This window comes from Penicillium citrinum, assembly GCF_028827155.1.
Source record: "Penicillium citrinum strain IBT 23319 chromosome Unknown utg000001l:1.0-4955037.0:1.0-4956770.0, whole genome shotgun sequence".
Classification (NCBI taxonomy): domain Eukaryota; kingdom Fungi; phylum Ascomycota; class Eurotiomycetes; order Eurotiales; family Aspergillaceae; genus Penicillium; species Penicillium citrinum.
The window spans coordinates 2,222,837-2,248,806 of NW_026622686.1; the positions used below are offsets into that span (position 1 = coordinate 2,222,837).

General features: G+C 48.4%; 7 protein-coding genes across 7 annotated transcripts; 2 read left to right on the forward strand and 5 right to left on the reverse strand.

Moving 5' to 3' along the window:
• Positions 1–67: 67 nt before the first annotated feature.
• Positions 68–2,838, forward strand: N7469_000833 (snoRNA-binding rRNA-processing protein NOP14; the record flags this gene model as incomplete). The annotated part of the gene is made up of 2 exons (XM_056639753.1): positions 68–355; positions 418–2,838. 2 exons carry the CDS (start codon positions 68–70, stop codon positions 2,836–2,838), a joined length of 2,709 nt encoding a protein of 902 aa, XP_056505510.1.
• Positions 2,839–3,589: 751 nt separating this feature from the next.
• Positions 3,590–4,087, reverse strand: N7469_000834 (uncharacterized protein; the record flags this gene model as incomplete). The annotated part of the gene is made up of 1 exon (XM_056639754.1): positions 3,590–4,087. The coding sequence occupies one exon, from the start codon at positions 4,085–4,087 to the stop codon at positions 3,590–3,592; it is 498 nt and encodes a 165-aa protein (XP_056505511.1).
• Positions 4,088–6,151: 2,064 nt separating this feature from the next.
• N7469_000835 (uncharacterized protein) lies at positions 6,152–7,708 on the reverse strand (the record flags this gene model as incomplete). The annotated part of the gene is made up of 3 exons (XM_056639755.1): positions 6,152–6,258; positions 6,321–7,006; positions 7,071–7,708. The coding sequence occupies 3 exons, from the start codon at positions 7,706–7,708 to the stop codon at positions 6,152–6,154; spliced, it is 1,431 nt and encodes a 476-aa protein (XP_056505512.1).
• A 4,316-nt stretch (positions 7,709–12,024) lies between these two features.
• Positions 12,025–14,833, forward strand: farB1 (putative C6 transcription factor (Ctf1B); the record flags this gene model as incomplete). Its single annotated transcript, XM_056639756.1, has 3 exons — positions 12,025–12,245; positions 12,335–12,501; positions 12,564–14,833. The coding sequence occupies 3 exons, from the start codon at positions 12,025–12,027 to the stop codon at positions 14,831–14,833; spliced, it is 2,658 nt and encodes an 885-aa protein (XP_056505513.1).
• A 1,374-nt stretch (positions 14,834–16,207) lies between these two features.
• On the reverse strand, positions 16,208–19,538 carry N7469_000837 (uncharacterized protein; the record flags this gene model as incomplete). Its single annotated transcript, XM_056639757.1, has 2 exons — positions 16,208–19,465; positions 19,509–19,538. 2 exons carry the CDS (start codon positions 19,536–19,538, stop codon positions 16,208–16,210), a joined length of 3,288 nt encoding a protein of 1,095 aa, XP_056505514.1.
• Positions 19,539–20,108: 570 nt separating this feature from the next.
• On the reverse strand, positions 20,109–21,934 carry N7469_000838 (MFS transporter; the record flags this gene model as incomplete). Its single annotated transcript, XM_056639758.1, has 4 exons — positions 20,109–21,238; positions 21,301–21,357; positions 21,423–21,788; positions 21,865–21,934. 4 exons carry the CDS (start codon positions 21,932–21,934, stop codon positions 20,109–20,111), a joined length of 1,623 nt encoding a protein of 540 aa, XP_056505515.1.
• Positions 21,935–23,322: 1,388 nt separating this feature from the next.
• sip5 (Sip5p) lies at positions 23,323–25,794 on the reverse strand (the record flags this gene model as incomplete). Its single annotated transcript, XM_056639759.1, has 2 exons — positions 23,323–25,344; positions 25,417–25,794. The coding sequence occupies 2 exons, from the start codon at positions 25,792–25,794 to the stop codon at positions 23,323–23,325; spliced, it is 2,400 nt and encodes a 799-aa protein (XP_056505516.1).
• Between the last annotated feature and the right edge of the window lie 176 nt (positions 25,795–25,970).

The following is a 25,970-nucleotide window of genomic DNA, read 5'->3' on the forward strand; positions in this document are numbered from 1 at the left end:
GCGTTTTTTTTTCTGAATTTCAAGCAACGAAAAAAAAGCAACCACTCCGCAAAGTCCTCAATCAACAATGCCTCCTTCACAATTGAAGCAATTGAAGGCTTCGCTGAGGGACAGTGGGGTGATTGGTCCCCAACAGTCCAAGAAGCAAAAGCGCCAAAATGCGAAGACTGGTGCCGCGGCGCAAAATCGGAACCAGCGCAATGCCGCTTTACAAGCAATTCGAGATCGGTTCAACCCTTTCGAGATCAAAGCTCCCAGCAATAGGAGCAAGTTTGAATCGACAACTCGGGATGGGGGTTCAACAGCTGCGAAGGGGTTTCGCCCTGGTGTCACCAAGTCCTTGGGAGAGGAAAGGGTAGGTCTCATGCCTAGAAACTATCTTGACTGGGGAATTCTCAAGCTAACTATCATAAATAGCGCCGTGCCACGCTATTGGAAGAGATGAAGGGCCGTAACAAAGTTGGTGGACTTGTTGATCGCCGATTTGGTGAAAATGATCCTACCATGACCCCCGAAGAGCGAGCCGCCGAACGATTCGCCAGAGAAAGCCAGAAGAAGATGCGCAAGGAATCGATGTTCAACCTTGAAGACGAGGAGGACGAGTTTCAACTTACCCATATGGGCCAGTCTTTGACGCTCGATGGGAAAAATCTTGACGATTTCGATGCTGACGGCCTTGATATCGACGAATCCGATGAGGAAGGATCGAGGAAACGGAAACGAGTTCCTGCCGAAGATGGCGAGGACGAAGATTTCATTGATTATGGTGCCGAAGGCGAAGGCGAAGGTCAGCCTGAACGCAAGAAGTCCAAGGCCGAGGTCATGAAGGAGGTTATCGCCAAGTCCAAATTTCACAAGCACGAGCGACAACAAGCTAAGGAGGATGATGACGATCTACGAGACGAATTGGACAAGGAACTTCCCGGCCTCTTCGATGCTTTGCGCGGCATGAAAGCCCCACCTAAACAACAAGAACCCGCCAAGCAGGATTTGGCAGATATGAACCCAGAGCGTGCAGCCATGATGCAAGAACCGGAGAAGAAGGACGCGGAGAAGGAATACGATCAACGGCTTAAGCAATTCACCTTTGACAAACGATCAGCGCCTACTGATCGTACGAAGACTGAGGAAGAGAAGGCCGAGGAGGAAGCTGAACGATTGAAGAAACTGGAGGAAGACAGAGTCAAGCGAATGCGCGGAGAGAAGGTCAGCGATGATGAAGAGGAAGACGATGATAAAGATTCCTTCTTCGCAGGCGACGAGTCAGAGGAAGAAGAAGATGACGCTATGGCTTTTGGTCTTCCCACTTCCTCCCAGCAGCCGCGCGCCGAAATGGGCGTTGAGGATGAGGATGACTTTATCATTGACGACGACCTTGTCGAGACGAGGTCAAATGTCAGTCTTTCTTTGGACGACAGTGATATGGAGGAGGAAGAGCTCTCAGAAGACGAAGAGCCCGATGTGCCTGAGCAGGAAGATGAGCTCATCAACGGAATGACTCTCCCAACATCGACCGCAGAGACAGCCGTTGGAATCAGTCAATCCGCCAGTGGAAAACTGGCCTTCACATACCCCTGTCCGTCTGATCATGACGAATTTCTTGAGATTATTAAGAACGTTCCTACCCAGGATGTCCCAACGATTGTCCAGCGCATTCGTGCCCTTCACCACCCTCGTCTTAAGCCTGGCAACAAGGACAAGCTCGGCAAATTCTCCGAGATCCTTGTAGAGCATGTTGCTTATATGGCCGATGAGACCGAGCAGCCTTCATTTGCCGTGATTGAAAACATTCTGCGTCACATTCATTCGCTGGCCAAAAGCCATGCTATCAACGTGGCGACAGCTTTCCGTGCACGTCTTCGCGAGATATCGAAAGAACGCCCTCTCGAGCTTACCCCTGGTGACCTGGTTGTCTTGATGGGCATTTCCACAATCTTCCCTACCTCAGACCACTTCCACGCTGTCTCTACCCCTGCTCATCTCTGCATTGCACGCTACTTGGGCCAGTGCAATGTTACTACCTTGACTGATCTGGCAAGTGGTGCATTCGCTGCCAGTCTGATCGTTCAGTACCAGGCTGTATCCAAAAGATACATGCCCGAATTCATCAACTATGTGTTGAACGCTCTTTGCAATCTCTCTCCCACACCGGTGGCTACCGACATTGGAGCTTTCCCTTCACGAAAGACCGCAGAGTCTCTTCGCTTGACATCATTTAAGAAAATCGCGTCACGAAAGTTACAATTCAACGATGTCATCAACTCTCCCACTGATCCTAAGGCAGAGGAAGAACTGAAGATGTCACTCGTTGCTACCTTTGCCTCTCTCCTCAGTTCCTCGTCAGACATTTGGGCCGAGAAGTCCGCTTTCATCGAGATCTTTACGCCAGCTCAGACCGTCCTCCAACACCTTAATCAATCCTTCAAGAACAAGGTTTTGCCCGTCAAATCTTCTCTTGATAAAATTACCGCCCATATATCTGAGTCTGGCCTTGCCCGTCGCCCCTTATTCCTACACGACCACCGCCCATTGGCAATTAAGTCCGCCATTCCGAAATTCGAGGAGAACTTCAACCCGGACAAGCACTACGATCCAGACCGCGAGCGCGCCGAGACCAACCGCCTCAAGAAAGAGTACAAGCGCGAGAAGAAGGGCGCCATGCGCGAGCTGCGCAAGGATGCCAGCTTCATTGCTCGCGAGAAGTTGCGCGAGAAGAAGGAGCGCGATTCCGAGTACGAGAAGAAATACAGGAAGCTTATTGCCGAGATCCAAAGCGAAGAAGGTCGTGCGGCAAACGATTACGAGCGAGCGAAGCGAGCGCGTCAAGGCAAGCACTAATTTACTCCTTAGTTTGGAGTCATTGCTTTTCTTGGTTTTTATTCGTATAGATTCTCTTGGTGGATACTTTGCATATGCCTTTTCTTTGCACATGTTCTGGATGTAAATACTCTTCTTCGTTTTGCCTATGGGCTGGTGCATGGCTGGGAATTAAAAGTGAATGCATTGCACATTATCATCCCCTACAATCTGTATCTTCAAGAATAGCTATAATCCGTATCTGAAGGGTCAGGCGCTTCGTTGAATGACAATTACCCCTTCATAGGAGGCCAATTATCCCTATGGGGTTACACTCCGGTTCATTGGACTCAAAATGGTATTTCTCCTCCTGTTGAGAAATTGATTTCTACTCTCACATCATCAAATATCCATCTATCGGCTTCAGGGTTTGAGCAGATGTCCTCAGAAGCATAAAACAAACTTGGAAGTCATTCTTCATGCTACCTGTACATCTCACAGGTGTGCTATACTGTTATCAAAGGCTGCCCAGTCTTTGATAACTGACCCTAGTTATTGGAATGTTTGCAAGGTGAGAGCCCTCTCACCTTGCAAACATTAATAGACTGGAGTCTATTAACCACGGTCATTCGCTATTTCTACGTGTCCACTCTCAAGTATATAGAGTATATGTACTGTTGTCTTACTCGGTGACACGGCAGGATTGGGATTATAACTGGAAAAAATGGATTCAACATAAGGTTGTCCCAAATTCTATTCATCAACAAATCCTCTTGAGATACTACTCATAGCTCTAACCAGAAGTAACGTGGAGAGGGCCATTGCCATCATCCTTGGGACATCCGCCATCAGTGTCATCAGAATCGAACTCGATCACACAGCTGGCGTCTTGTCCGATAGAAATACCAATGAAAGTAGTGTCGGTCTGTCCCTTTCCAGTACCCAGACTGTTTCCATCGCCATCCTTCACTTCGCAGTTGTCAGGGTGACCTCCGAAATCAGCCTCACAATGGAAAGTGCGAGGACTGCTCCAGCAGTCTCCTTCAATGGTGAAGGTACGGCCACCGTCGGTGTTGTAGCAAGGCGAGTGATCGTCTGGGAATCCATTGTCGTAAATGGCATCACCGTTGTCGTTGACGATGGCGAATCCTGAGTAGTGACCGTTGGTGTTGCCGCCGGCTGGTCCAGAGATAGTGGAAAAGTCGCCTGATGAGAAGATGACCTTGAGGTGCTCAGCGTAGATGGGAGCGGAAACTGCTAGGAGGCAGAGAAAAGTGCGTAGAGGAGCCATGTTTGAAGGTATAGATTGAGATGTTGTGGATGGAATGGATTGTGAACTGATATTATCCTCGATCTTGTTCTCAAGGGCCTTTTTATATTCAATCGAGAGCTGTGGCAACTGGTACTGCCGATCTATGTCTATACCAGGAGGGTTGCATCCTTTTTCCTCTCTTGTGATATCAGGAGATCCTTCACAATATGGAAGAGTCTGTGGAGACATCGTCAGCGATATAAAGTTTGCAGGAATGTTTGGGTCCACACCCGACTACATTGTGTCTTCTATCGAATACAAATAGCTCCAGGTGTATACTTCGATGAAGCAGTATTCTCTTATACATAGCGCTTTGGTGCTTTACTCGAATGTTTGATGCCCGAGAAGAACAATGCAGTTATCCAGAACAACTAGCATGGCTCTCACCAGATACGCCACGAAATGCCATCGTTGAGGGGAACAATCTCACAGACATCATGCTAGAGATTGCTAAATACTCCACTCAGTAGTAGGGGCCAAATTATGGATCCAGCCATTGTAATCCAACGAAAGGTTGGCTAACCCTGTCAGTTGCAAGACTGAAGTGAATAATATAATCGCCGATCCAAGACGGAATCGAAAATGCCAAGCGTCTGTACACGAACGTGCGAATGAGACCGAAAATAGAGGGAAATCACTGGCTCCTACTGGAATTTTAAAAACGCTTACCCTGGATGGAAACTGCTTAGATTAGCCAAAGTCTTCAAAGAATCTCTTTTGTCAAGTATAGATCTGACAACGATATCCTCCTCAAAGCCCTTTTTGCTCTTCATAGTCTAACACTCGCACTTTAGCCTACAATTGTGTAGGGTTCGAGCCTTGATACCTGCTTTCCCATCTCATAGCACGTAAATGACGTAGGATCTACATTGTCGTTTCTAAATGCCGACGACTCAGAGCCATGTGCCTCGCAACATTCTACCCCACTGTGCCCTGAAGAATAAGCACTAACGCCCGGGCTATCATTAGTTCAGAGCAATTTCAAATTGAGTCGTGAAGTCAAATACCCCCAATACCTCTTCCGTACTACAACTTGCTATGGTCCGTCTGATCCTGCAGATTCTTAAGAAGGTTGAAGATAGTGTTCCACTGCTGATTATCTTTTCAGCTTGACTCTCGCAATTTTATGTTACGTTGATCTCGGCGGAAATACCACAAGTGTGTGGACCTATTATATTCAGCTTAGTCTACTTTCATTCGTACAACGAGTATGCTCACCATTTAGTCCCACTCAAAGTTAGTTCTACATAATGCTCTCTTTGAAGCAAGTTTATAGCTAAACTGGCAATTCTAGTGCTTATTACCAGGATATAATCCATGTAGTCTTGGCGAGTGGACCTGCCAAGCCGTTTCTGACTGGGGGCCATAAACTACGGTATGTCTCCTACCCTGAGAAGGTCCTCATCTCAAGTTGTACCGGCAGCTTGACCCCGAACCCTAAGTAGCTTTATGATGTTATGATGCTATATGGCCCCTGGGTGAGACATCTACTCTATTTTGGATATTCTCCGTTTACTGGTAATGGAAGGGATGAGCCTTCGCCAACGTCTATCACATACCTACAATCAGATCATTTCTGTATTCAACGATGAAAAATGCCTCAACATGGTGAGTGACTGTTGTGTCCTCGGGTTCTCTGATAATTCCATGGCGTGAGGACTACCAGCCCAAGTGCAAATGGTTTATATCTCACATTGCGCCGTGTCCTTAATCTATACTATCAGTCACACAACCTAAATACTTTGTGAGTGACCAGTTACAAAATGTGTCAGGCGGAGACATTGTCTACTGGTAAGATTGATCAAGTGAATGTTTTGATTCCAATGACGATATTCCCCTGAAGAGATCCGCGCACGGAAACTGGATATTTCTATTGATCAGCAGCCAGACCTAGCATACACAACAGCGTTTTGCGAGCTTCGATGTGGAACGAGCACAAGAATTCAAAATTGATTGCGGGAAGATCAAACGGAGAGTCGAAAAGTGGAGTGATCTTATATTATACAGCCTTGGAAGATCATTAAGAAACGTCTGTAACAACTACTATGCCACGCTTTCATTCGTTTCTTCCTCCGAAAGTACCTTTCGCACTTCATCAGCAACATTATACTCCAAAACTGCTTTTGCAGGATTCGCAGAAGCAAAACAACCTAATCAAAGAAGAAATTAGCAACCACCAGGATAGCCAACACCCAGCTGTGAATCAACTTACCAACCAAATACAGAATCAGATACATCATGAATTCCTGCACAATATTCATGTTCTTCTTACTCTGTTGTCTCTGTCTCGCTTCATCCAAAATAGCCTTCACATGTGGTTCCCTCAAGGCCATATGATTCTTTGCAGCGAGCTGAATAGCCTCTTTCTCGGAGCTCTCCACTTGGCCATCTTGATAAGCCTTCTTCAGGTAATGCGACAGGAATAGTGAGAATGACTCAACATCTTCCAACGCTTGTCCCGACCCCTGCCCTGAAGTCGGAGGCAATGCGTGAGCCGCGTCGCCAAGTAATACAATCCCATCTTTGTACCACACTGGTAAATCCGGCGTTGTCCAGGTTGGCCACATGGTTTCTACCTCGACGGATGCAATGATCTCTTGAATAACAGGATCCTTCCAATGCGCATGCCGCGTTCTTAGATCCTGATTGATGGCAGCTTTATCAACGGCTTTGGGATCGGGGCATTCGTCTATACCATATGTTGACCACCAAGTGATGGTGTCGCCTGGGGTTGGAAGATGACTTGGCGAGTCTCGATGGTCGTCTGTAACTGCGCTAGACGAGTACATGTAGCCAAAGAACCCATTACCACCAAACGTAATAGTCATAGTTCCTTTTGGAATGTGCTTGCGCAGGCTTTCAGTGACGGTATGGAAGCCACCGACTCCTGTCAAACCTCTAAATGAGTCCTTAACATCAAAATACAGCTCCCTAGTTATGATTGTGCTGGGTGGAAGCTTACTCATATTGCGGGGGATATGGATCTTGGCCACCAGCTTCGGCATCAAATAATGCGCACTTCACGGTAGACTTCAACCCATCGGCACCAAGCACTAAATCAGCTTCAACAGACTCACTTCCATCCGTGAACTCAATGAGATGTTTTCCGGAGGAGGATCCGCGTGGAATAACTCGTGCGACTTTCTTGTTCACGATCACATCATCCGGAACACGGTCTCGCAAGGCTTTCCATATGGAATGGCGACTCATCGCGACGGAATTCATTGTTTGTCCATTCACATCTGCGGTAGCTGCCACATCCATCAAGGTCCAGCCATAAGCACTTTTAATCTTGAAGTTTGAATATGGATATCCGCTGCGCACAGCATCTCGAAATAAGGATTCGTCGAGTCGTTTCAGCACGTTGAGTCCATTTGGACCGATGCCCAGGCCGCCACCCACAACCAGTGTTGCAGAGCGGGTGCTTTCTTCGCCTGAGGCGGCATCAGCGCGCTCCCGAAAGGTTGTATCTCTTAATGTGTCATAAGCCTCGTAGATTTTGTAGCTGTGTGTGTCTCCTGCGGACTGGGGGAGATGTTTCTGCAGAGAGAGGTAGGCGGCACAGCCACTTATACCAGCGCCAACAATGACGATCTTCATGGTATCCGTGGTTTGATCACTTGAGGAAAGGATATCGCATACAATATTTTGAGGGAGTAATCAAGTTCTCGGTTCTCTTGTATGGTTGCAATTTGGCTGCCTTGCCATCATAGAATGAAGTCAAATTTCGACTTGGAATAATATTATACGAGGTCAGCTGATCTGTACCGGCAAACCCTAAGATGGCAATTATTTTCGTTACAATTGATATTATCAAGATAGCATATGGAAGAGAAGCTATTGAGTAGTATAGAATAGAATCTACCACCATACTCATCATAGACTGCAGTTCGATGACATGCCAAGATATAGTGATCCTCAGGTATCGATTGCTCCAAGGCCCAAGGCCCAATTATTCTTTCTGCAGCACCCCAATCATATCCAACCACCCAACCCGCCACCAACCAAGAAATCCTGACGAATCAGTCTCCGGGTGAAACCCGAGTGAATCCCGCATTCCACGATCGCAAACGCAAACCCCGGGTTTTGCCCCAACCTAGCAGAAATCACAAATCATCAGAAAATTCCCGGGGTGCCGATTGCCTTCGGAGGGTTGTGCCTAAACTGGAACCGATCCCCCTTCGTCCGGCCCCGGATCCAAGGAACTATTTTGATTTTCTTGGATTTTAATTCTTCATTTCCTTTTCTGTGGTCACGCAAGCTCAATCTGGACTAGCGTGTTTAATGTACAATGCATCGCAGTAATGTACACACCATTTTTCAGTTGGCCGTTTTAGAGGGGCACTGCGCTATGACGAATAAACAATCCACTACTCTTGTTCCCCCCCCCCCTCATTCTACTGCTTGATCAACCTTTCCTAGTATATCCTTCCTATAGAATCATCCAGCACTTAGTGGGGGAGGGGGTGCAACCACCGGACGTTCAATTCCTGTCGCGCTGACAGGTTGAATACTATCTGATAAACAACGCTGCTTTTCCGCAGTCGGCATTCCTCCGTGCGTGGGGGAAACATCTCTCTGCTTCTATCCCCTCCAGCCCGTGCAAGCCACTAAACAACCCGCGTGACCAGATGCTCTTTGATTTGTTCCTTTCACTGGGCTCGGACCGTATAGACAACTCCTTCGCCAGCCGGCGCGATGGCCGAAGTGGGACACTCCGCATTCCAGTCCTGCCTGTTCTTTGCCAAGGTTTTCAACGCACCGTGACTGCATAACATCGTGCTGGGTACGGTTCTCTCCGGACCGTACTCCATTCTCCGGGGTACTGAGTGACATTGAGACTCGTGAATTGTAGCAGTCTATAATCACGATATTTGGATGAATATACAGTCTCCGCTGATAATTATCATACCCACTCATTTTGACGTGGATAATCATTGCCCCTAAAATATTCTATCCCCTCAACAGAGTACAATTCTTACGTAGCTCAACCCGCCTCAATCGGGAGTCTATCTCGGCAAGTACTGCGTTGGCCTAAGCTCCCGGCTCGGCTCCTGCGAGTGGCAGATTGGTACATCCGTAGCGCCAACTCCCTGCAGGGCTTTGACGCCTTAGAATGTTACTTGAACTTTCGACTCCTGTTTCTGGATTGTAATTAGGCGACAATTAATCCCGCAATAATCTACAGAGTTATCCAAATCACAAGACAATCTAAAATGAAATCATATACTCACTCCCTTGCTGAGTCCATCAGCGTCCGTTCAATCCTTCATCTTGGTAGAAAAGGAAGGATTTTTTTTTGTAATTCATTCTTTTGTGCTAATGCTACCGAGCGTGTCCCAGAAACCAAATAATGCTATGACTATTACGAACAATGTTCGGAACAGGATTTAGGACCTGACCTACGCCAGATTCATGATTGGGGCCGCCGGATCCGCTTTCGAGCGCGTGAGAGCTGACCTGAGTGGATTCTTTGTTTCCAAGCTCAGCCCTCGACAAAGTTAGCAGTCCCCGCATATCCCCGATGTGGCTGTCGTAGGATTTCCCCATACGAGTCTCGTCATTTGGTATTTGGTCTAGTAATTTGAGGCTAGACAAATCGCCAAATTGAATACATTTCTAGATTGATTTTTTGTGTCTTGTCAATAACTTAAGGATATGTGGGCCTTCTCGATCATTTATTACCCTGGGACTTACATTATATCATATCTTTCTCTCAATAATATTGCACATCAATCAATTGAGAACTATACTTGCTCACATGCGGAGTATAATGGGTGTGAATCCCGCACCCGCACTCCCGCACATCCGACAATCGGCATTTTCGAATCACCCTTGCTCAGAAATGTAGGAATATCCTCCGTAGGGAAATTTACATCTCGGAAATGATCGGATAGTATTTTCTACCCTTACTAATTTACATAGTACAGAAATTTACCCATGTTTAATTTAGGTACGGGATGGAAGAGAAGAGAATGGCAAACTTACATATTGTACATTTGTACTGTTTGTACACCAATGCTTGCCTGCCGGACCGGACGGATGTTTAAGTTTACAGAAAGAGGGCTGAGCTCCGGTCGTCGGTAGTTTCGGTTTGTCACGGGGCCTATCAGGGGCAACCAGACGGTTCTGGATTCTGTGGGGGTTCCGAGTTCCATCGAGGCCGTTGGCGTTGGCGTTCGTGTCTGGGGGGTGAGACAGTCGTGTTGTTGCATTGGGCTGGACCCGCTCTTATTAATGAAATAATCGACATTGATTGAATCGCACCTGTGAGGGCATTCAATCAATGTGAATGTATTCTGTATACAATATATAACAGTACAGTAATGTAGATTATTTGAATTTCAATTTTTTATACTAAGATTTATCTCAATTCCTTCAGGATCTTATATTTCCCTCTGTTATGTTAACACCCTGTTGCACATACTGGCGCCTGCTACATAGTACGGTGATTTATGCTCGGTGCTCAGCATCACAATATCAATGTTAGTACTCGTAGCTTTTATACTTTTACTTGACTGTCTATGTACATAGTAGTACAATATATGTATGTACATATGCAAGATAGATCACCAGAGGCATCAATACACGATTATTCCCGCACGAGTGGAGAGTACAATGATCAGCGAAATGAGTGAATGAAGACTCCGTACGTGCAGATCAAGTCATTCTCCAGGGCCTCCCAAAGTGGTAAGCTTGCGACAAGCCTCCACTCTGGGGGCCCGCTTCTTCTCCGCCATCGGCGACTGGAGACACCCGTAGACTGCTCCAGTCCTGGCCGGACCGGTGCAGGTTGGTACTTTGAAGCAGTCCTTCCTCCACTTGAAAGCCACTAGAGGCTGCGATCTTCCATCTGTCCTGCGGTTACGGTGCCGCGGACCTTTGGGGTCGGTGTATTTCGGAGTTCTGATGATAAATGAATATGGCGATGAATAGAGAATTCTTCCGCTTTCTCCTTGAAGATCATCATGGACTACTACATATCTGAGTAGACTATAAGTACTCTCAGTATGTCGCAAATCCTCAATTCTATTAAATTGTTTAAAGAGTTATATCCATATAGCCGACTGTAGCCACTGTAATGTGTGGTGTATGAATGTGTAACGTGTATTGTACCGGACCCGCCAAATTCCCTGGCTCCACAGCAGAAATTTCAGACTCAGGGGATTCTTGTTCTACGACTTTACATCATCGCAGCTGATTATTATGGTATTTTCTAGGCGCTACATATTACAGTATCTTGGTAGTTCTGAACATAAGTGGTTGATTCTCTTAATTCGTACTATCCCACACTGTGATCATAACTGTATATAGTCTGTAGATGTAGAAGTAACGTGACCGGCCCGATAGCCACTAGCCCGATTTGGGCCATGACGCAGTGCCCGCCACGAGTCCCAACTGCAAAGTCCAACGACATCCAACGGGGTTTAGTGAGGGGAACTAACACTTACAAGTGTTAGTCATGAAGGAGCAAATGCCTCGAGTGTGGGGAAGACGGCATCCTCTTGGACGAATGATCGTCACTGGATTTAGGGGGGATTTATTTGGCTGGGTCTGCCCCAACCCTGAGTTCGTCAAGTGGGACCTGGGGGGAACAATTTGGGACATTTAGGACATTTAGGACATTTTGGAAGACTTTCAAGTAGAAAGTCTTGCGACTCATACTTAAATGCATGTGCCCCCCCTTCCGGCGCGCGCCTCCCCCGGTTTTTTTCTTAGTTCTTTGACCCTCTCCACTCTTCTCGCCCTTGTGGCATTCCTTTGCCTTCTTGTCTGATTTTAGATATTTTCTCAGTTGTTCATTAACTTATCTCTTCTTTGATTTCCCCATTCTCCAACTGGATCATCTTTTTTCTGCCCTTCCTCCTCCCCCAACTCGGATGTACCCCCCCATTCGTCCCCGCTCATTGGAGATCATGAGTACCGCCACTACAACTATGACTGAAGAGTCTGGGAAACGCAAGGCCTCCGCCGCTGGTCTAAATGCCAATCGTCCCGTGAAACGCAGAGCTTCCAAAGCTTGCTGCTGCTGTCGTGCCCGCAAGGTCCGCTGCGATGTGGTAGAAAATGGCTCTCCGTGTACCAACTGCCGACTAGATCAGGTCGAGTGTGTCGTAACGGAGAGCAAACGAAGAAAGTTCGTCTTAGCTGCAGAAAGAAACAAACAAACCCATATATTTTGTTTTGCGTTTTCCAGATTATACTAATGGTAGAACTTGCGTGCAGAAAGTCACGCGTGGAAGTGGAAAATGCACCACCATCCGAGTCCCCCGAGGCTTCAGAAGAAAACCCACTGCACCGACTTGATATGGGCTTCCCCGATTTAGCTCCCACTTCGCCTTCCCAGGCCTCTGTCGATGTCGACCATGGCCAACATATGCCGCATCTACTATGTACGCCCTCTTTGCATTGGACCTCAAGAATTGATTGAATTGCAAGCTAACAACTACCGCAGACCAGTCACAGGCAACTCGCACTGGCTCCGACGATCGTTTCAGTCGTCGAATGGCTCCAAATCCAGCGGTTCCCTCGTCAATGCCTCTAGCTAATGCTACCCTACAAATCCAACAGCTGCTTGATCCCAACTTTGGTAGCCCGCGTGCCACCGCCAGCTGCTATCTGCCCGACTATATCCGCGGTCTACCCGGCCGACTACAAAAAGAAGATATCGATTATTTAGCCGCCAAAGGAGCCCTCTCAGTTCCTGACGTGACTCTGAGAAACGAGTTGCTAAAAGCCTATATTCACTACGTTCACACGTACATGCCTCTGCTCGATCTGGAAGAGTTCCTGCAGACAATTGTGCAAAATGATGGTATTCATCGTATCAGCCTGCTACTCTTCCAGGCCGTCATGTTCGCTGGAATGGCTTTTGTGGATATCAAACATCTCCAGGCCGCTGGATATCAGACTCGAAAAGTCGCGCGGAAGATCTTTTTCCAGCGTGCTCGACTGTTGTATGATTTCGACTACGAGGTCGATCGCATCTCTTTGGTGCAATCGCTTCTTCTCATGACCTATTGGTACGAGACACCCGATGACCAAAAAGACACCTGGCATTGGATGGGTGTCAGCCTTTCTCTGGCTCACACCATTGGCCTCCACCGTGACCCCGGCAACTCACGGATGGACCTGCGCCGACAGCGGATGTGGAAACGGATCTGGTGGAGCACTTATACCCGTGATCGACTGATTGCCTTAGGCATGCGACGACCTATGCGTGTGAAGGATGACGACTGCGATGTCCCAATGTTAACATTGGATGACTTTGAATTCCAGTCTTTCTCGCCTGAGATTGTGCAGATGGTAGGAGACTCGGAAATTTTGCAAAATGTGAGCCATCAGCGTGAACTCGCGCTCATGTTTATCGAGAAAGCCAAGCTATGCCTCGGCGTGAGCCATGTCCTCTCCGCACAGTACTCGGTTCTCAGCCATAAATTCGGCGGTACGATGGAGACAACCATGATGCTTGTACCAAAGAAGTCGACGGCAGAGAGCTTCGAGGTGCGGCATTGTGATCAGGAGTTGGAGGATTGGCTGGCCAATCTCCCGGTGGAAACACAATACAAACCGTCTGGCGGTGCAAAGCTATCTGAAGCCCAGGAGGTGCTTCACTCGCATCGTGCTCTCTTGAAGATGGTCTACCTCACTACTTCCAGTGCCCTGCATCGCCCACAAGTCCTCCCAGCAATCCCATACCCATCCATGGACGCCGAATTACAAGAAATGTCCCGCAAAAAGGTCCGATACGCCGCGGTAGAAATTACCAATATCGCTCAAGACTTGCACATCCTAGACTTGACAAGATACTACCCTACGACAGGCGTGACAGTCCTTCTACCCGCGGTAATCATCCACCTCCTCGACATCAAATCCAGCGACGCAAGTGTACGAATGACCAGTCTCCAACGTTTCTACCAATGCATGCGCATCCTCCAACGTCTCCGCGAAATCTACGCCTCAGCAGACTTCGCAACCTCCTTCCTAGAGGCCGCCATCCGAAAAGCCGGTATCCAACTCACCGTCGCCCCTCAAGACGTCCACTCTTCTCGTCCCCGTACCCAAAAGCGTCCCAGTTCCACAACAAATGACCCTTTCGACGCCCTCACTCGCAGTCACACCCTCACTCCACCCCCAGACTCCCTCGCCCAGAAAATCCCAGACTTGACCTATCCTAAGGCAACCCCCGCAGGCGGGCGATCTGCCACAATATCCACCGGTATCGGAGATCTCTTCGCATCAACACCTCCTCAATCAGACGGAAGCGAGAACGGCAGCACTCAAAATCTCAATACAAAATACCCGTCCAACCACGATGCCTTCGCAATTCCAGATCTTAACGCTGATCTCAGTCTTACGGAGTTAATGGATCTGGCCAACGACGCGGAAGTAACACAAAATGACTTCGATGCTCTAATTAACTTCGAAGACGCGGGCAATGACTATTTCGCAGAAGATACTACAGCCCAGGGTGCCAATGCCAATGCCAATGGCACTGCTGGTACAGGTGCCACTCCAGATGACAAAAAAGGATTCAGCTTCAACCTCGATAATTCCAATCTCATGGGGTTCGAAGATCCAAAACCTATCGACTTCGCAATGTCCGATTCCCGCGCCGATCATACCCTTGTGGGTACGGGAGAGAATCCATCTGCCGAGGCTCATGCGCGACCCAGTCTGACAACTGATTTGGATACGGATCTCGGGATGAACTTGGGTGAATAAACACATGCTGCAAAAGTAGATGTTACGGAATTTTGTCTTTTTCTGCTTTTCTTTTTCTCTTATTCTTTTTCCATTTCGTTTCCGCTTATGCTATGCTATGTCATGCTTATGCTGAATTAGCGGGTACATCGGGTTATATTTTTTCTTTTTACTTTTTTAATCACTGTGTTAATACGGTGCCTGATGGTAACAACCGGTGTTTGGAGGGGGCTTCTTTTCTTTTTCTTCTTCTCTTTTTGTGGATATGCTTTTCTTCTTTGACATACTGGGTTTTGCTCTCTGATGACCACCACGACAACGTCCACAATAGATGGATTCATTCCAAAAGCATGAGCTATGTGAAATAACGCTATCTCTAAATGAAACCCATTCTTTTACAATTCATAGTGAACGCCATCCTACAATCCGTAGATATTCAGCTGTTCTAAGCATGGAAACATGACAGCATCAGTACTTCGTCGCTCTCCACACATACTGTATCCAATCCAATCCAATCCAAGCTAGTCCAACCACCTTTCCATTTTCATTCCCACTTCCATTCAAACTCCATCTTCCTAGTCAATACCAATACATGTGATACATACACCGCCAGTCCCACAGATTTTCATTAATTTTCCGATCAGTTGGGCCGGATCGACGGGGCTCGGTTTGGTCCGACGCCGACTCCGATGATATCGGTATCACATGTGTTCAGCACATATTACACAAGTCTCGGCTTGCCTTTTTTTCGAGGACGAGCCGATGTCATTCTGCATGGGGATCTACTAGTCTACTGTACATACTTCGCTTGGTGCACGAGGTCTATTTCGTCATGGACTTGGCTTGTAGAATGATCGGCAGGGGTTTACTGGTTGTACTACGGAGTATAATCTATTGTATGGTGATTTCTTGGCGGAATAGTCATTATGTACCCCGTTTTTATGTATCTAATGATTTTGTATCTCATTATTCCATACACTCTAAGTCTTCCAAGACTTAGAGTAGAAGGTTCTTGAGTATCTTGGCGAACTCATCGATTTCCAAATCGAGGTTGACGGGCTTTATCGAGGATCCTCGATGATTACCTCTAGGGCTATTACAATAATAAGTGTATCGCTGCCCCTAGACATCCCTGTCTTCTGACTACCTGGACGTAGGTAGCCACACCATCTTGCACATCCTACTCCAGAGAAAAGCACACTTAATAGTAAAGATATATTCAATATTGATGATTGCGGTCATAAACCACTCATAACACATTGTAGCATAAACATCGTAAACCAAAAAAATAATACATCAAAAAATGGGGAATCAAAACAAAGACCCAAAAAAGCGAGAATCCCTCCCATACATAACCCCGAATCACCCTAACCATAACCAAACCAAGAATCGTATCTATGCACCACCCCGACCCATCCGTTCAATAGAGCTCATGATTCCACCACGACCAGGTGTAAATACTGCAATTCCAGATTTACCACCGCTATTCCCACGAGAGTGGCCACTAGGAGCCCCGAAACGTCTCTTCTCGCCGGTGACAGGAGCACGGATACCGCTGGATCCAGAACGACTGACGCTTCGGCGGTGATTTTCGGTAGGAGCTTCGTTCGATGAAAGATATTCTTCTCCATGCCCGGTAGAAGAGACTGAAGGCTCACGAGTTTCCTGTTGAAGGGGCGGTGGAGGCTGAGTTTGTTGAATGGCAAGCCATTCATCAACTGCAGCGACAAGTTCACCCTTTTCAGCACGTTCGAGTTTAAGATCGGAGCGGAGACGATCACTGTCTTCCTTCAGAGAGGCCATCTCATGCTGTAGACCCTTAATCTGTGCTTCGAAAACACGTTTCTCAGCCTCGTGCTCGTCATTCTCGCGTGCCATCATACTGGCATTAGCATTGGCCATGCCGTCCGATTGAGCGGCATTGAGCTCGCTTCGCAGACGGTCATTCTCTTCCTTGGCAGCGCTCAACTTTTTCTCTGCCTCACGCAGTCGCTTCTCCCAACGAGTCTCGTAGCTCTTCTTGAGCGCCGCAACCTTGGTCTCATGCTTGCCCTTGTATAAGGTGTGAAGCTCCCTGGCAACCTTTTCCACTGCATCCTGCACTTCCCGTGCGGTAGCTTCTGCCGATTGAGAGGCCTGGCGAGAGCTGGAAGCCGTGCTAGACTCTGAAGGTGCGGCAGAGCGAGCGGCCGATAGTTGGCTTTCAATTTCGACTACCCGACCCTCAAGCTGCTCTTTGCCCTTCTCTGCCTCCTCGGCCTTTCGTGCTAAACGCTCACGTTCACGCTCCCCTTCAACCAACTCAGATCGAACTGAGCGCAAGATATTTTCCATTTCGTTTCCACGGCGATCCCATTCTGCCTGTTCTATCTCCAAAGCTTCCCTACGAGCGGCCTCGTTGCGAACCTCTTCCAGAGCTTCGCCAACACGACGTTCAGCATCAGAAATGGCTGTCTTCAAGCTGGCAACCTCCGCATCTTTCCCACTCAGAGTAGCTTTCAGCGAAGAGATCTCTGACATGAACCCGGATTTAAGGGATTCGAGTTCTCGAGGTGTGATGCTCGGAAGGGAACGCGGAGTCGGCGCTGGCGCTACATCAAAGTCCAAGTCCAAAAGTGAGGAAAAATTCGATGGAGATCTGATAGACTGCCGCATAGGCCTCATTGGCGAACGACGAGATGGAGAGTAACGGCCACTTTGCTGCATAGACTGATGAGGGAAGAAATTCACGGAGTCCCCGAAGTCAAGCAAGTTAGGTGTTGCGCGGGGATTTTGGATATCGCGAGATGCTCGACGCCTGGGTGTAGGTGTTCCGGTAGGCGAGTCATTATCCAGGAGCGCGCTCACTCTGTGGCCTCGTTGGGCCGTACCAGGGGTATGGCCACCGACACTTTGTCGATACCTATCGGCTCTATGAGCCGAGCTAGGCCCAGCGCTGCCAACCATGGACTTAAGAGGCGATTCAGCACGCAGCTTTGCGAAAGAAGTCATATCAGGCAAGACTGAGAAAGTACTTAAGCCAGTCTCATCCATAGAATCGTGATAATCGTCGCCCAAGACGGATTGCTCATCTGGTTCGGCGTTTTCGTCCTCGTGGAGTACTGTGGACATGCCCTCGTTGCGCTTGTCTTCCATGATACTGTTTGCGATGGTAGACCGGTCTTGGGTAGCACATGTCATTGACAGCGAGCTCTCGTTATGGATAACGCTAGGGTCTTCATCGAGTTCGACGTGAATATCAGGGTTCTCAGACCGGCTAACCATTCCCTTCTTGTGCGATGAATGGGCCTGCGCTTCTTCTTGGCCCCTTGGTGTTTCATCAAATGACCGCTTACGAGGCGTGGCTGAGAGCCCATCCAAACCAAGAGAAGATCGATGCAACGACCGACGGGATGAACGTAGTTTCTGCACTTCGAGTCTCTCCTCGGGAGACTTTTGCTTGGAGGGCGAAGTCTTTGAAATAATCGGCGTTGGTGATTGAATGCTTCCAATGGACTCGCGAGGGGGTTTTTGCAGTTCCTTGGGGCTGTCAATGCCTTGGATTGAACCCTTTTGATTATCATACCGCAATGGTAAATCTTGTTTGTCGATCGGCGAGGAATGTTTGGTCTGAGAGGTTGGCTGAGGTGATTCTTGCGGAAGCTCCTCAGGCTCAACGCCATCCTGCTGTACATCTTCCTCGGCTTCAGCTTTCAATGGAGAGCTGTAAGCCGCGACTGGAGGCGAGTGCTCAACGCCCCCGATTGACAGACGCGGGGCCTCGATCTCTTCTTGTGGCTGTGGATCAATATCATCCGCCTCAGGCATGTCTTCTTGAACATTCGCTCTGAACGGCGAACTTTCAGGGTGAACCGGCTCTTCTCCCACATCAGGCGAAAGCCGCTGCACCTCACGCAATTTCGCAAAATCAACAGTCTCATCTCGGGCATCGGGTCGGAAAGGCGAGCTTGCAGGGTCTTCAGCCGTGAACCTGTTATCTAGGTCCGGTGACAGAGGCGGAACTTCTCGCAAATCTGGTGAATCAACTGCCTCATCTCTGACATTCGGCCGGAACGGTGAGCTGGCAGGGTCTTCTACTGCAAGTCTCTTATCCAGGCCTGGAGACAAAGGTTGCACCTCGCGCAATCTCTGAAAGTCCACCGTTTCATCCCGTGCATCTGGTCGGAAAGGAGAACTCTCTGGATCATTCGGCCCTGGGGCTCCAAAATTGCGTCGAGGCGTAGTTGTGCTCGTCTGTTGGTATTCTTGCAGTCTCTTTAAATCGACCGTGTCTTCGCGAGCTTCGTTGCGGAAGGGCGAGCTAGCGGGCTCTTGGAAGTCGTCGGCGTCGTCATATTCGTTGTTACCGTGGTATCCGTCGTCGGGGATATAGTTCTCGTTCTCATTTGCGTAGGAAGGGGTTGGACTTTGCGCATCGCGATCCGTCCAGGTTTGTTTTAGTGGACTTGAAGGAACAGCATCTGGGACTGTGTGTTCATCGAGTGTTTTTGTGAGAAATGGCGACGAGCCGATCTTGGGAGAACGAGCTCGCGCATTCTGAAAGGAGGATGAGAGAGGTGATAAAGGATTTGACATGGCAAGTTGGTTGCGCTGAGGATTGTCTTCAGCGTTGTGGGCTAAGAAAGTCTTCTGTTTGTGTCGAGGCGGTCGTTGCTGGGTAAACAAAGCTAAACCGCTTTGGGATATTGAAGTATACCGCCCGATCGGGAAGACGTGGGGAAGTCATTGTTGAATCAATGGGTGTTCGAGATATTACATAGATGAACAACCAATAGAGGAAAAGGTATCTCAAGGAATTATTAGCCTGTGCCATCACCTGTGAGTCTTCAAATTCTTGGGACGAGGACAATAAACAGCCTACAAGCAACTCGACGCTGTAAAAGGCCAATTGGAGTGTTGCTAGAAGGACCACCAATTTTACTGATTGTATCACCATCTTCACCATTTGGACCATAGTAATGGCCCATTTCGCTATCAAAAGCATATAAAAATGAAATCTTACAGTCCTAGTACCAAGGAAAGGTGAAAGTTCATGATATAATTCATTAGTTCTAACGCTCAGTTATAAACGCTAGGAAGGTACTCTCGCTAAAAATGCCCATCGCTAATCTAATAAACAATAAGAATAACCCCCCAACACCAAAAAAAGCAGCGCAAGAAAAGAGTAACACAAAGAATTCCAGTTCTTTTGTGATGACATATGTTCAAATAATGAAAAGTTTCGTAAAGCGCGTCACTCAACTCAGCATTAAGCCAGTTCAAACCTGCAGCGAAAGATCGCAGGGTTAGAAGTACTTCAATCGGTTCTCGCATCAGCATCAGTCACAATAATATGTACCGATTGCTTCGGGGGTTCTGGAACCGGAATATAATGACAAGCCGTTGCTTCAATAGTTGCAGTTGAATTCTTCTTTTGCTGAATGAACCAGAGCTGCGAGACTCCAAGTAAAGCGACGAATGTACTTCCCCACCAAGCGACAGCAGTACATCCCAACTCGGCACCAGTACTGTACAAATATCCAGCAATTGGAGGTGCAAGGGTACGGGCTGCGGCTCCGGCTGATGCAGCGAGGCCATTGATTTTGCCAAGGACCGAGTCGGAGGGACTGGCTTGTTTGAGGAGAATTAGGAGGACTGGGTAGTCGATGATGGAGAGGATGTTGCGGACGATAAGACAGGCGTAGATGCCTATGTAGGTGAGGTTTGATGGAAGGAAAGCTAGGAATGGAACCATGAAGTATGCGATAGGGTGGAGGGTTGTCACAAGAATGAAAAGTTTCCATACACCAAGCCATCCAGCTAGAGTTGGAAAAATGAGACTTTGAATGATGAGCGCGATAATGCCGTCTGTTGACATTATAACACCCACGGTTCGAGTTGAAAGGCCCATTCCACCTGGAATGTCGAAGAGGGAATTTGGACTAGCCAAGGGACCTCTGGGATTCTTGTCCTGAAGGAAGATAGGAAGCAAGTGATCATAAGTCATTGAGTGGTATGTGAAAATAGTCAATGCAATGACGAGCATAATCACCCGCCATGTGAACGCCTTCGGCTTTGGAGTCTTTTTCTTCCACGCAGGAGATGTACCGTCGGAATTGACATCCCAACTTTCATCTTCATGCAAGTGGACTTCATTGAAGGTGCCGTATGATTCAGCTCGAAGGTCAACTCCTGCATTGGCCGTTGCTCCGGATGTAGCCAAAAGAGGCTGCTCGACAGACGTATGCTCGAAGAAACGGTGGTTGTTACCGGGCTGCATGTCAGGGTGTGTCTCTTGCAAGAACAGCCAACCTCCGATGATACTCAAGAAAAGCAGGACGGAGCAGACAAGATTAGGGAGCAAGTAGGGGAAACGGCCAAAAAGACCGTCGGCAGGAAAAAGAGAGGGGTATGCCTCTGCTGGCTTCGCGAGAAGGCCTCCGATAGCTAGTTCACAGTCAGCATTTATTTTGGTCATTGCGACAGACCCGGTTCTAGGAATGACTTACCAGGTCCAATGATAGTACCAATTGACCAAACAAACGGCATAATAGCATAAGCCCTAGCTATAACCCAATTAGCGCCAAGTCAAACAAATATTCAAACACTTCGACAAAGATGGTATACATACGCTCATGCTCTGGCCTCTTAACCAACTCGCCAACCATCGTCTGAATAACCCCAATATTCCCATTCAAAGCACCACCAAACGCCCGTCCGATAAGGGCAACCCAGAAATTAGGCGCGAACCCTACCATAAGTAGCGAAAGCATTGTTCCAAAGCACCCAGATAAAAGAATGGGCTTTCGACCAAGTCGGTCTGAGAGACTACCCCAGAACATACCCGTCAGGGCCTCAGCGAGGGAAAAAGCGGAAATCAGAATTCCTGCATAGAGCGAGGCATCGGCGCCTTCAGCCATGTTGAAATCCTTAATCATTACCCATGAGTATGGGAAGATGGAGGTGAGGGCGATTGGTTCGGCCACGCGACATATTGCTGATAGCTGTTAGTGGAGGTGACTGGGGAGGTAAAGGTGGGGGAGGGGGATAATTGACTGGAGGGGGTCACTTACAGAGGAGGAATAGTTGAGTAGTGGGGAAACTGTCGTCGTGGGAGGGAGATCTTGGTGGTGTTAATACCATCGTTCTGTAGATTTATTTTGAACCTTACGACAATCCGTCCTCCACAGTCTATGCTTGACACTTTGAAATTGGTGGGTGGGTGTTCGTGTTCAGAGCAAAGTGGGTTGATGGAAAGGTCGAATTTCTCGAGAGAAATTTGCGAGTGGATAGTGGGTGTAGAGAGTGTAAATTGAAAAGTTTGAAATGAAGAAGAAGATTATGAGAGGGAAAAAAGAAGAAGAAGAAGTAGAAGAGGATGAGTGGAGGAAGAGGGGGTTAAGAATCTGCGTCGGGTTCGTTACCCAACTTTGAACCGGGAGCGGTACGCTCAGATACGTATAAACCGAGTTCGGTATCCCTTGATTGGGGGGGATTGGGGAAGCTATAAATGGACAAAAATACTAGAAGAGGATACCAATTTGCATAGACTAGACCAATATTGGAATTCTGCTCCGTATAATGTAGATTATATTTACGATAATGGGATAGCATTGCAAATATTTGTAGGTCGTGTGACAATTGTGCCTGTGCCTGAAGTGTAAAAACTTTGCGTGGCGAGGGGTCGAGCTCGGACCATCTCACTATCTTTCCATATACTTCGGTGAGTGCCGAGATCCGATGTCCGACTTATACAGTTTGGTTTCATATGAGGACCTTCTGAACAAACTCAGAGTATATTTGTAGTATCAGGCCATCGAATTATCACATTTGAATTCACTAAAATACCCTCACTGCTCTACTTTCCCTATGATGTATAGGAATACTGTCCATACTCCCACGCACGGAGCCTCGCCCCACGCCCATCCACGTTTGGGCTTAGTGCCCGTTGGTGGGGTTTCTTAATGGCTTATCGTCCAATAAAAATTCGCCCATTGACTGCCGGACCCGCAGCGAAAACAAGATTAGCATTGCACCACACGTGCATGCTCATTATGCAGAGACGGGAGATTATATGTATGGCCGACACTTTGTGGGAAACAAAGTAGTTTGAAAAGATGTCATACAAGTATCATAGGTACAAGGAGGTATATAATTCCACTACTACTTGGTAGAATTACTGAGATAGTACAAAGATAGTCGGCTGATATAGAAATCTATTGATTCAAGGATGAGTAGTTGCTCTCGATAACAAACAATTCTGACGAAAACAAAATAACTGAAACCTCAAGGGTAGAGAGAATTGAATGCTAGAAACTACGACCAATTCCCCAACTGCGCCAGCTAATCGATTTCATGCAGCGTGGTGTCACACGGAAAACCAAGGAAAAGAAGATAAGAGAGAAGGGGGGGGGGGAGAAATGATGGAGAGAAAGTAGGGAGAGAAAGTAGGGAGAGAAACACAAAGCAAGAAGGAAAAAGGAAATGTAGGTGGAAAAAGTGAATGGAGCACGGCCTGGAACAGACGAAATTTAGGCAGTGTTCGTGGAATCGCTTGTGATTTCAACCGAGCGGGTCTCTAACTCTTTGGGCAAAATGCTCCCGGAACCCTCCTTATCCTCCACATGAGCAATCGTATTCGAATCAGTGGTCGATTCAGGGTTGTTCTGTTCAGAATATGGCTGGTGAATCGATGGGTTTGCACTAGAAGAGCCCTCGCCATGAGGCTGGTGAGAGGTATCTTCCACATGCTCCGACTCGTGACCCTTTTCCTCGTCGCCAATGACAGCGGCTAAACTGCGAAAGTTGAACATAGGCTCCAAGGACGGGTTGCTACCATCCGCAGTATTGTCGCCAGTGGATCGCTCATCTGGAGTAGTTTCCATGACCGAGGAGACCGAAGAAGCTGCGCTCGAAACGTGACGCAGTTGAGATTGTTTTGAAGGTTCCGCTAAAGTTTCATCCTGTTCGCCAATGCTATCATGAGCAGTCGAAGTAGGCCCGCGTTCAACACCTTTGCCCTTGCCCGCTGTGGATGATGGCTCTTCGCCGATAGACGAGGCGCTACTGGCAACCTTGTTATATGAAGTGTCCCCGGGGACTTGCAATGCGGCACTGCTGGCATTATTGCTAGTATTGCTGCTATACAAGCCGGTCTTACGAGCCGCCTTGTCAGCTGCCTTATCGGCCTTCTTGGCTTCCTTCTCTCTCCTCTTAGCCTCTTTCCGAACTTCCTTTTCATCTCTTCGCCGTCGCTCTTCCTCGCTGGCCAGGCTCAACCGAATGGCTTCCATCATCATCATTTCTTCAAGATCATCGATTCGGGTTCGTCTTGAACTGTCACGAGGGGGCGCAATGTTGCCGGATCCTTCTTCATTGGAATCCGTATCAGGAGCCGGAGCTGCAGCCCGAGGTGTTCGCTCCTGCCGCTCACTGAGAAACGCCAGCGCATTGAGAGCAGGGGATCCGGACCGGCCGGAGTCACCGTGTGTAGCTCGTCGAAGACCTCTTCGCCCTAAACCGAGACCACGAGAATCATTACTAGAACCAGAGTTCATCAGATAAGCTGCCGTATGAAGTGCAGTTGCAGCCGCAGAACGACGTGCAGCATGTGCACGGGCATTGGCCAATTTCTGAGCCCAATCTGGGCGAATCTTGTCCGTCGTGACCACGGTGGGATCAGTAGCCGACAAAGATGTTGCGCGACGACGACCAGTTACTGGAGCAAGGTTTGCAGAGGAAAGAGATGAGGTAGAAGATACTGGAGAGGTGACATTGGGAGAGAATCGGGCGTTCGGGTCGGCTGCGTAGGTCAGGCCTCGTCGGAAGGCAGGTGGTGCGTAGGTAACTCCAAATTCAGGCTGAACACAGAAAGGACAGGCAGATGGTTCAGAGATAAGCTGTCCTTCCTCCTGTTCAGCTCGTTCGCCCTCGGTCGGCGCGGGTGCGTTCGGATCGGGTTCGCCATGCTCTGGGGGATGGGGATCCGGTCGCTTAATCTGCACAAAGCATTCGGAACAAATCGGCTGATCGCAGCACCGCGTACGATTCAGGTACGGCGGATAGTATAAGAAACAGATCGGACACTCGCTCGCATCTTTATAAAGATTCACTTCAATTGGTTGACCATTGACGAAAGGGTCCCGGGGAAGTTGCAACTCCCGGGGAGTCAGATCGGTCTGCGAGCCATGCTTTGATGTCGTGAGAGCTGCCAGGGTCTTCGCACGAGTGCGGAAGAGAGGAGATGCTGATGTACCAGATGCGATAGGTGAAGTCGCCGACGGTAATGATGTTGCAGGGTTCGATACCTGTGAAACATCTGAGTTGTCGGATTGTGAGCGGGATGTTATGGGAACAGTGAGATGTTGAATGTTTGTTGTATCGGTAGGCTCCTTTGTGTCGGCGGCCTTGGGAGGTGTATACTCTAGCTCAGCTGGTATCTCATCAGGTGGAGGGATATCCATTCCCCGAGCTGCCGCCATTAGTTGATGCTCCGCCCATGATTCGGAGAAGTCATTCAAGCCTCTCCAGAATGGAGCGAGTCGACGTTCAATCTAGCCCAGGGAACCGTTAGACCCTCGACGCTTTGCGAGCATAGTATACCGAGAAGAGAGATTCAAACTCACCATCAACTGTCTGACGACTGCTTTGTTAAAGTCCTCGGTTCCCACATAGACACCTTGTGTTACTAGATAGCCACCATCAACATGCTCATCTCTCATACTGCGCTCTCGTTCTTTGATACGAGCCACTCGCTCCTTCTCCAAACGACGTGCTTCTCGCTCTTGTTTAGTTTCCCTTCGATGCTCTAGAGTCGCTACTTCACGATCATGACTACTGCTGCTTCCAATACCCAGCAAAGACAGGTCGGGTCGACTACTTCTGCCCGACCGAGGTCCCTGATATGGAGGGCGGGCGGGGCCTTCGGAAGCACCAGAGGACCATTGTTGACTTCGACGATGTGGCGCCGAAGCTCGCGATTCCTTAGTCTGGGAGTTTCCCATGGTGATGATGGGGGATACTTGATGAGAGGAGGGGTTGAGGCTGAGGCTGAGGCTGAGAGCCGATGTCAAGACACACACTCTCCCCCAACGGCACGCGGCGGCGTAACTCCGATCGGAGAGGAAAGGGCCCCCAAAGGGGAGAAAGGTCGGAGTGGGTACTTTCAGACAAGAGAACG